Below are 11,258 nucleotides of genomic sequence, written 5' to 3'. Positions count from 1 at the left end.
GAAACACCAAAAATAACAAACCAATAACCATGGGGCATTTAGTAAAGCATAAATAAAAGTATAACTCTTGTCCCCAATGAAACCGAATATTGCATTACCACTACCTTAGAGGTATTACTACCTATGCAGAGGAGAGAAAAAACGAGAACATGTCTTACAAGTCTCTTATGTATTTTCATAGATTGAGGGATCTGTTGGTTTTATATAGCCTATTACACTAGTTGTTGGTGTCTGCACTCAAGATCCCATATGCAACAGGAAAGGCCTAGAAAGGCTCCTCCATCAACACCTTAGTGACAACTAATTCCTTTTTGTCTTCAAATCATATAATACATGGTATTTTTCTCTTGTGAGGGGGAAGAAAGAGCATTCAATCTATGAATCCCACACTATTGCTCTTTTTTGAAGCCATATCAAAGTTTTTGCACCTCCTCACGTCAAGGAAAAAGGTATTTGCATGGAAACATCTCTTCATGGCAAAATAGCAGAGTCCATCTTATCTTTAGCCCAAAATGCAAAAAATGCATTAAAGTTTAGAGCAACAACAATAATATTGGGGTTGTATTAGCCCTTGTTGAGCAGCCTCTACAAGAAAAGTCAACTTCCTCCCTATAACCATGTGCCAAAACAACTCCTCCACTTGGTCAAAGATCTCTTGGTGCTACATGTGGACTAGTAGTCTAGGTCTCATGGAAAGCTTTGTTTGGGAAAAAGGCCTCATGGAAAGCTTAATCTCCAATCCCAAGTCAACAACACCCTTTGAGCTTCATTGGCAGGGATGATTTGGCTAATTTGTGTCCTTGGCAAGGGCTTTTCTAACCCCCACATGTGCCTATAAAAAGTGTGGGGGGCCCAAAAGAAGATACCATCTTAGCGAGACCTTTAGTAGGGTCGAAAAGGAGAGCATGATCAAAAGGGACTCACCAAGCAAGAAAAGAGAGAGCATGACCAAATATCTCAACACAACAAGCTCTTTTACAGCCTTTGAATAGCTTTTTCCAAAATGGCCCCACTATACTCTCTCCGCAAACACCAAACCACTGAACATTCACCTATATGTGCAGAAAAGTGCAATGATCATGCATGCATTCTTTTTGGCCTGCCCTGTAGGAAAGGCTTAAGCCATTTCGAATGAGAAAATTTAAGAATTATGTAATTTGTAGAAATGAATTTATGTATTGGTGGATGAAGACGGCTGGCAGGCAGCTGGCAGAGGCATTTGTTTCTTTTTTGAAAATTCAACAATTTCAATTGGTGGAACAAAGTGTCTTTCTTGCATGCATATGGCTCACATTTGCTATGACCTCATGTCAGTCGACACTTGGTCTTCTTGGTTTGAAGTTTGCCTGCAGCACACACATGTCTCCCACACTGTTCTCTACTATAGGCGCCTAGACTATAGGTAATAGGCGCACTGGTTTGGGAGGAACTGCCTCATGTGCCTCGATCCTAGTCACTGTCTATCCATGAATGCAAAGGATGGCGAGGTGGGATCGATCGAGAACACATGCGGCCCCTCTGTGAGCCAAGCCACCAATCCCCACGTGAAGTCCCTCTCCATTCGCTGCATATCGCCACTATTATCAAAGCTACTTACCAAACCCTCTGTGCTGTTGGCATCCCCAAAGAAAGCGAGGAATCATCTGCGCCGTCACGCCCTCTGTGCAATAGTGGCATCTGCCATCCACCCTCATCTACTCCAACCAAGGGCCAATGGGTAAGCCCTCATGTGCTACCGTCCATAAGAAGTAGGAAATCTTCCGTGGGCGCAAATTGGACCAAAGGCATGATCAGAACCGGGGAATGATCTCCCTAGGGACTCCTACTCGACCCAATGATGCTCCCTCAAGGGGGTCCATGTTGCTTCCTCCAACTACAAGCGACGACCTATACATGTCGTGTAAGAGAAGGCGGCCACCTCCTCCAGCCTGTCAGAGTGCCCAACATGAGCATGCCAAAACCACTCCCCTAGATCCCACTAAATGTCCCTGAGAGGACGCCCCCCATAGCCATAGGCGCCAATGTGCTACCCTCCCTGTCGGAGAAGATTGTGTTTGGGTCAATGGTCCAGTTCTTGCCCAACCGTCCCACAACCCTAATCCTCTGCCAAGTAAGCCCATCCACAGCATCCTCATCCCTCCGATCACTATCCCACTCTACTACAACAGGCCTCCCTCCTAGACTCCACACTATTGGTTGGGGCAGTTCCTCTCAAGGTACAACTCCTCAAGCAAACGCATTGCCGCTTTCAGCACAGGTTCCAGATCGTCTCCCTAGCGGCAACCACCTGGGGAGACGACTACTCTACCTGAAACAAACTCTAGTTGAACTCCGTGCTCATCTTCAGGATCTCCTGGGGATCTGAATGCATAGTGCCATCCGAGCTTCTCAACTGTTGCTGCAGTTGGGTCCCCGCTGATCGAGGACATGTACTTTGAAAGAAGTGCCTAGTCATCCTATCACCTTGTTGTACCCAACTGGATCTAAGGAGAGGTAGGAGAACTATGCCCGACGTAACTCTGACATGTTGACCAACCACTATGACCCCGAGCCCTGCTCTCCAAGCCGCTCAATGGAGGCCAAGTCCCATCTCAAGGCTCTCCCGTACCTGTAGTAGCCCCCGACGGCGCAAGGCCTGAGACTATAGCTCCTCACTACTACTCTGAATGGTCTGTGCGGACCACGTAGCCCATCCGACCTGTGGACTATCAACCGGCTACCACCAGAACTCTGTGAATTCCTCCTGCTCTTGTAGCAGGGAGTCAAGGATGCGGATCCCCTTATAGGGAAGCCCTCGATGAGGCTGCTCAAGTTGTAAAATTACTGGGGAGGAATGGTTTGACATAATGGTACCTGCCAAGATACCCATGGCTTCGTCCCTATGCAGAGCCCAGTCTCCCGCATAAAAACAGTCCAGCCTTAGAGTCTCTAAGAGCCCATCCTGCCTCCGCTGATCGAACGAAAAGCTGAGGCTGCTAGGAAGTTTAGAGAACTCAACCTCTCTCTGAGGGTCTCTACCGCACACCATAAAGATGAACTGCTCCCAGGCGCTCCTCTCTGCCACCGGCATCTCTGTAAAGGATGCGCCTCCCAACTTGTCTTCCGTGTGCTCCGGGTTGTTGAAGTCCCCTCCAACAATCCAAGAGTCCACATTTGGAAGGCGCTCCGTCAACTGCCGCCAGAAAACTCCGCGTTGCTACCTACACGCCGGAGCGTAGACATTCAGGATGCCTATCCTCGAATCCCCAACGATGATCCCCACCCACACTTCCATGCCCGCGATCAGCTCTCCCTAGCCAAAGACACTGCCTGTGAAGCTGAGATGGAGAATCCCCCGCTCTTGCCTACTGCGGGAGACCACACCTCAGGCCCTCTACTTGGCAAAAGATGGCTGCGTCCGCTGATGTCTACTGCTGAAAACATATGCTCTTGGATCAAAAGGAAAGCCACCGACCTCCCAACCAATGCTCTCTGAAGCTCCCGACGAAGGACCAAATACCGTGGCTGCTGACGTGCTACTGCCTTTTACACAAAACACAGGTCGTGGCATTTCGCTCAAATGATGGCCACCCCCTTACTACATCGCGATGTGGTCTTTCTGATCAATGGTAGCAAGCTGCTCTAATTACCCTCCCTCCATATCCTAGGCGGACACGTAGTTTTATCTCCAGTTAAACCGCCACAAGTGGTAGGCTCTGAACTAATCCAGATTATCCTCCCATGCAAAGCTTATCCCCCCCTTGGATTAATTAAGCGCAAATTAACCCCCATAACCTTTAGCTTAACCACTCAAACTTTAAGGAGAACTAATACTAATGGTAATATTTTCATCATTGTGGGGACATACTTGGAGAGAGAGAGAGAGAGAGAGAGAGAGAGGACCAGAATGGTACATGGCCAAAATATCCATTGTGCCAGGGAGAGTCTTAAAAATATGTACATATGCTAAGGTCAAGTACAGCTGCAAGGCCTTGGTCTCAGAAGAAGTCTATACACAGTTCTAGTTTGCCAATACAACAAAATTCCAAATCATTTAAACCGGAGAGAGAGTCCATACCTATCGGCAGATATGAAATTCCCAAAAGCACCTCCCAACACACTTAAAAACCAATAAGCCTCTACAACCACTGTCACTTTAAATCAAGATAATGTGAACCCTAAAACATACAAGGCCTGAATAAATTATCGTTTGTAGCTTCAGCAGCTGCACTAAACAGCTGCCCATTCTTTTCAAGTTGAAACTAATGCTTTGAATATATCATAGAAGAATAGGGCAACAACCCATACACAATTCAATCACCAGCAAAGAAGAGTCATATCTGAATCACACTCACGCATTATATGCTCAGAGCGAGAGAGAGAGAGAGAGAGAGAGAGAGAGAGAGAGAGAGAGAGGAGAATCACATCTGAGTCACGCTCACGCACTGCAGATTTATTTACAGTGAGAGAGAGAAAAAGTCCACATTCTTAAGAAATCACATGAAATTCACAATAGCACATCCACAACACATAAAAAACCCAAGAAAGAAACTCAAGAACTGAAAATCAAGACAAAATCTAAGCTCTGGAATAAAACCAGAGGGCCTGAAAAATGTCCTCTATATATGGCTTCAGCACAGAAACTCTAATCAAGTTTGACGCTGATTTAGAATTATCAATAGAAAAATGCAGCAGTCGCCAATACACAGTTCACACATTCGTCAGCACAAGAAGCAAGCATCTGAGCCACAATTGTGTGCTAATATAAAGCTCAAGCTAGCAATCCGAGAGAGAGAGAGAGAGAAAGAGAGAGAGAGAGAGAGAGAGAGAACCCATAAGCTTGGGGGGCATTAGAACTTAAATTTGAAACTGATATTTTATAAATTTCCAATTGTAGATGTCTTGACAACATCGAGCCAGTTCACTCAAGCCCATAGACAGGAGCATTGGATCTGACACATATGAAAGTTCATTGCATATGTACAAGCTACACGGTAGCTACCTATATAAAATGTTGAGAATATTTACCCCATAGCTTTCTGGCATGGCAGGAATCCAGGAATTCAGAGAATTCATAGTATAGGTGTAAGCCAACTTCGATTGAAAGAGGCAGACTGGTGACCTTATCAAAACCCAAATTTCACTTTTAAGTAGCTGCCATTGAGCTTTGCATAACCAGAGAACCATATCAAGCCTGTACAAGCTCAAACATTGAGAACTTAAAAAAAAACTAATGGTGAGCTAAGGCAGCAGCAGCCTCCTGAATCAAAGGCCGAGTTGCATGAACAAAGGATTCGCTGTAACAGTGATGCTCCTCCCATTCATGAGGAGATGTCCTGCCCTCAGCCATCTGCCTCACGAAGGGCACAAAATTTCGCCAATTATAACTCTGGAAGAGAGCCTCGCTCATCCTCAAAAATGTGAAGGCACACATGGGCTCATAAACAGCACCATGAGGATCATCATGGAGAGTCAGCCTCGAGTTTCTGATCACTTGCTGATGTGCAGATTCATCAAATCTAGGCAAAGCATTTTCACCTGCCACTGGAACGTTTGCCTTCCTTGCAGCTAGCACCACTTGTCTGATCAGATTTTCCGGAGAGCACATGGCCTCTGATGGCTGTTCTGTGTCCCTCATCTCGATACAGGTGAAGTTCAAAACTACTCCATGCCTGCCAAACATGCGTGCAATGGGCAAGTAACCATCCCTATTGTGGGTGTTGTAGTAGCCAGCCGTGAGCTCAGCTGCATGAGAGCGGGTGCCATAATGCCAGTGAATGCCTGCCACTTTACCTGAAATCTTAACCCCGAGGCCTCGGAAAATCCCCTCAGCTGAGGATAGAATGCGCTCACCATGTGCAAGGAGCATGTTGAAATACCATTCCAGGAAGAACTTCCCATAAGGAGAGCTCCACCCACCTTCTCTACGGAAGAAATCACTCTCCTCTGGCCAGTTGTTGTAGTTGGCAGCATCAGACGGCCCACCAAGCCCCCACTTCTGCTTCCCTACCTGTTCCGCTGTAGCCTTAAGACTTGCTAGCATATACTGTGCAATGACAAGGGCATAAGAGTTAGCAAAGGTGAATACTTTAGAGGTCTGGCTGAAAGAGTCAAACTTCGTCTATGCACCCCCGCATGGAAACCCGAACTACCTTGTCATAGCATTGAAATTCCCCAATACCAGGGAACCTCCACGTCCCATTGCTTTCTGGGTACGAGGGATACCTCAGCTCACCTGCAGGCCCCATCCCAACTTGGATTTCCTGCACATAAAATAATCTCAGCAATTAGAAAGAAGCGCCTGACAGCTGGCTGAGAAAACTCTGCAAGACGAACCACAGCCAAAAAATGAACCAAAGGCGAAAGACCATACCACTATTGTCCCACCCAGCAGTTCCTTAAAGTTCTCTCTGAAGCTTCTCATGTAATCCGAATAAACTTGTACAGGGCTTCTCCCTTTCAAAACGGGCAGTGTATCGCAACCGAGCGAAAGATATTCATAATTCCTCCTTCCATGCCTGTCTGTGTATACAAGATCTTGGTTCTGGTCAATCTCCTCCACCACCCACTTCGGTAAGGGTATGCTGCAGGATCCACCGCTAGTTAGAAGGGGATTCTGACATATCAGCTACAAGAAAGCTCACGTAAGCCCTCTCCTAGGAAGGCCCATTTTGAAAGAGAACTCGGCAGTCGAGAAAAGAAGAAGATCACCACTCCCTACATAATACAAAACACGAGGTGGAAGAGCCTCGGCCGAGAAAGCCCAAAAATTCGACAGCGAGCCCACAAGATCTTTCATGAAGGTGGGAGAGGAGAGAAAACACATACGATGCTTTAAAGGCCACTCACCAGCAGGAGTCCCCGACGTTCCCACCACACTGATGGAAGGACATCACCGCCTGCACCTTCAGCCCATGCTTCTTCACCATCTCGATAAGCTCTTTGTAGCCGGCCCAGTTGTATTTACCAGGCCCATCCTTCTCGACGATCCCCCACCACACGTCCATCATGACACCTTCTACTCCAGCGCTTTTGAGAGCTAGCAAACTGGCATTCATCGCCCTCTTCCGGCTGACGGTGTTGTTGAAGGAGACGCTGTCTAAAGGAAGCATCACGTACACAGGCACACCTCCCGCAGGACCTCTGCTGGTGCTTGTTTCGGGGCATATGTGCTCTCTCACGGGCACCGGGCTTGCTGCCGAGTGGTCAAGCTGACAATCCGCCTCATGATTGGACGGGAAGGCCATCTGGGTTTCAAAAGCGTTGCAAGCGGAGAAACTCGGATGGCTCATCTGGGAACTTTGGGGCTTTCTCCACCAGTCCTCAGAGGGGGGGGGCGAGCAGAGGTGGAAGGAGGGCGTAGAGCTGAGGGAAAGGGAGGGGAAGTCTGCCTCTCTGCATGACTTGGAGCTAGAGCCGCTGCTGCAGCTGCTTCCAGCGGAACCAGGTCTCCATTGGGAGAAGAAGCGAACTCTGCAGGAGGAGGGACTGCTACCATTGCTCTCAACATACAGATCTCTGCTGGATCCGAGGAAAGTACTGCTTGAGAGACCGATCTGGCGGGAGAGGGTGAGCGCCATGGCTGTGATCAGATGGAAGGGAGGGTCGAAAAATTGGGGGGGGGAGCGTGAGGCAAGGGGAAACGGAAGAAGCAGGGCATGAGCAGGCAGGATGGGGATGAAAGGTGGGAAGAGCTGGAGAGAAGATGGAAGCGAAAGACGACGGAAGGCGACGGAAGACGATGACGGAAATAGACGGAAAGGAATCAGGATATGAAAGTCCGGCGACAGAATGCTACATGATCATCCAAAAGACCCGAAATAGGTTCCTTGTGCTTTTTTCTTAGCAATGGCCCTCCAACCTCGTACCAAGATAATAGGTACAAACTTCTTTGAAACCTCACCTACAAGTAGACTCACTAGAACCCCGCCTAAAATGTTTCCACCATCCTCTACTACTACCTCCTTAGAGGTATTAGAGGTGTCTTCTTAGAGGGTGTGCTTTAGTGAAGGTTTGAAACTACTTTGTGAATTTCCTAGTGTAATTTAAAATAATAATAATTACGTGTGTGTTTCAAATTGCCATAAAAATATTCCTTTCAATAGGACAACTATACGAATTTTTTATTTTTTATTTTTTTGCCACACCATACTGACGCACCTGTGGTCCTATCAAGGGGCACCCCGCCTTGGACCGGTGGGCAATGTGTCCATAGCTGTGGCACTCACACACACCACACACATGCACCCAACCACAAGCTAGGACTCCATGCCCCAGCCACCAAGACTTGAACCCATGACCTGAGGCTTGGCAACCCAACACTCAAACCACTAGGCCAAAGCCTTGGTGGCACCACTATACGATATTAGGTAAAAAGTGGCAAACTCTCAAAGTAGGCATGGCCACACCTTAAGGAAGAATTTCACTCACTCTCAAAGTAGGCATGGCCAAACGTTAAGGGAAATTTTCCATTATCCCCTTAGATAGTTATTAACTATCCATTCCAAGATAATAGGTAAAAAGTAGTCAAGCTCACTTGCAAAGTTCATGACGCGTACTCTGTTCACTAATACTACTGCAATGGGTTAATTTTCAATGTATGGCTCGAGGGGTTTAAGTTCAATGTGTTAAATGTGTATGCTCCAAACATGTTAAGTGAGCGAAGGAAGTGAACAATGGTTGGCAGGGGGAGACTAAAATTTCATTGATGCATGTGAGGGTAGGTCTCACCCAATGGATACAAGATCAAACGCTGAAAAGGAGGCGTGGAATGAGCTTGTCTTAGCTAAGGGCCTTGTCGACTGCAGCTCAATGATTAGGTAGGGCTCCAGGGCTTCACTTGGAGCAACAGAAGAAAGGGGTCTGACTTTTGAGCAAGGCGGCTTGACAAGCTCTATACATCTGAGGAGGGTTGGTGGATGAGTGGGCCTATGCATGGGGAGTATGCCAACTCGACCAGTATTTCAAATCATCTATCGGTGATGTGGGGATTTTGTATGTCGACTCTATCAGGCAGGTCGTGTGACATACTTTCCACCTCAAGTCTAGAGTCTCGTCTACGCTGGATTATGCAATGGAGGCAGGGCAAAAGTGCATACTCTTTGGCCTGCACTTTGATAAGGCCTATGATCGCATAAGATGGGATTCCCTGCTAAGAATGCTTGAACAATTAGGCTTTGGCCCTCGATTAACCTAGATGGTGTCATGTCTATTTGGCAATGTGGCTGTAGTTCTCTGCATCAACGGTGGAGCTGTGAGTAGGTTCACACGAAATCAATCTGTGCGCCAGGGGTGCCCGTTGGCACCACTTCTGTTCGCCATTGGTTCTATCCCTCTGATTTAGGCTATCAAGAAGGAAGTTAAGGCGGGTAGGGTCATTGGTCTTTCCTTACCTCAGAAGGCGCAAGCAAATATTCAAATGTTTGCAGATGATACTATGGCCTATTATGTAGTGGAGACAGGGCAAAAGTGCATACTCTTTGGCCTGCACTTTGATAAGGCCTATGATCGCATAAGATGGGATTCCTTGCTAAGAATGCTTGAACAATTAGGCTTTGGCCCTCGATTCACCTAGATGGTGTCATGTCTATTTGTGGCAATGTGGCTGTAGTTCTCTGCATCAACGGTGGAGCTGTGAGTAGGTTCACACTAAATCAATCTGTGCGCCAGGGGTGCCCGTTGGCACCACTTCTGTCCGCCATCAATTCTATCCCTCTGATTTAGGCTATCAAGAAGGAAGCTAAGGCAGGTAGGATTATTGGTCTTTCCTTACCTCAGGAGGCGCAAGCAAATATTCAAATGTTTGCAGATGATACTATGGCCTATTCGCAAGAAGATCAAAATAATGTGACACCTCCTTCAAAACCTGTATCTCTTTTGCGTCGCCTCTGGATCGAAATGTATTCGGCACAAAACCTTTGCCATCAGGACTGATTATGGTCTGCCATCAAACTGGCTAAAGGATATGGATGTGCAAATAATCCATCGTGGGGAGGTGGTGCGGTACTTGGGTGCTCCACTTGGGATAGGAGTTACGCTTAGGCAAACGTTCCAATGGTTCAAGGATAAATTCAGGGAAAAGCTCAGGAAATGGGGGGGAACCCCTTTAGGATGGAATGCCCGACTGCAAGTTCTCTAGCACATCCTATCAGCACCGACTACTTACATCGGGTCTATCTAGACCTTCAAGAAGTGCTAGTGGCTAGAAATTGAGGGGATGATGCGCTCTTTCCTTTGGGAGGAAGAGGAGGGTCGGAGGAAAATGCACTACATCCCTTTGGATGCATTGAGAAAGTGCCCAAATAGCAAGGCGGAGTGGGCTTGCCGGATATCAGACACAAGAATACGTCCCTTATCATTAAGTGGATGCCAAAATTGTTCTCATGGAATTAGCCAAGCTTTCAACCCATTGTGGGCCGATTTTTGTAAGGTCTTTCGTCAAGATTGACCACCCTTCATAATATATATAACCAAAAAAAATTCAATGTATTCGGGGACATACCACTATATGATATTAGGTACAAAGTATGCAAGCTCTCAAAGTAGGCATGGCCACACCTTAAGGAAGAATTTCACTCACTCTCAAAGTACACATGGCCAAACCTTAAGGGAAATTTTCCATTATCCCTTAGATAATCATTAACAATCCATTCCAAGATAATAGGCACAAAGTAGTCAAGCTCACTTGCAAGTACATGACACGTACTATGTTCACTAATACTAGCTAATTAACTTATGTTTGTCCACGAACTAACAAATTTATTTGGGCTAATTTATGAACACTACCCCGCTAGGGGCCAGGCTATAGCAACGAAAGTTTCTTTTTCAGGTGCCCGTCAAAAGTGGAGTTACTAAGGATGAATTTTACTCTTGGAAGCACACTTTCCAAAAATGAGCCCCCCCTTCTCTCTCTCTCTCTCTCTCTCTCTCTCTCTCTCTCTCTCTCTCTCTCTCTCTCTCTCTCTCTCTCTCGCTCTCTCACACACACACACACACACAGTTCTTCACAATCTAAGGTGTTCTTTACATGCACTCCCACAATACTATACATTAGAAATTTAAACACTTAGAGCAGGTCATCAAAGGGAGAGGGAGATGGGGCAGGAGGAGGTAGAAGGGATAGGAGAGGGAGACAAGGAGGAGGCGGGACTGAGCAGAGGGAGAGTGGGGAAGGGAGAGTGAGGCTGAACACAGGCGGAGAGGAGGAGGGAGAGGGAGACAACAAGAGAGGGGGGCTTCAACAGAGGGAAGATGGGTATGGAGAGGTGGAGGGGGATTAA

At 47.0% G+C, this 11,258-nt stretch overlaps 1 protein-coding gene across 1 annotated transcript; it reads right to left on the bottom strand.

Moving 5' to 3' along the window:
- Window positions 1-4,854: 4,854 nt before the first annotated feature.
- LOC147879918 (beta-amylase 1, chloroplastic-like) lies at window positions 4,855-7,818 on the bottom strand. Its single transcript, XM_087371579.1, has 4 exons — window positions 6,829-7,818; window positions 6,353-6,563; window positions 6,132-6,242; window positions 4,855-6,025 (listed from the first exon to the last, which is right to left on the bottom strand). The coding sequence occupies exons 1-4, from the start codon at window positions 7,557-7,559 to the stop codon at window positions 5,210-5,212; spliced, it is 1,869 nt and encodes a 622-aa protein (XP_087227705.1). The 5' UTR covers window positions 7,560-7,818; the 3' UTR covers window positions 4,855-5,209.
- Between the last annotated feature and the right edge of the window lie 3,440 nt (window positions 7,819-11,258).

Source organism: Dipteris shenzhenensis, chromosome 33, assembly GCF_047967505.1.
Source record: "Dipteris shenzhenensis isolate YYH24624 ecotype China chromosome 33, Dip_SZ_1.0, whole genome shotgun sequence".
Classification (NCBI taxonomy): Eukaryota; Viridiplantae; Streptophyta; class Polypodiopsida; order Gleicheniales; family Dipteridaceae; genus Dipteris; species Dipteris shenzhenensis.
Note: the sequence above shows the minus strand (reverse complement) of the source record. Positions and strands in the feature narration are given on the sequence as shown.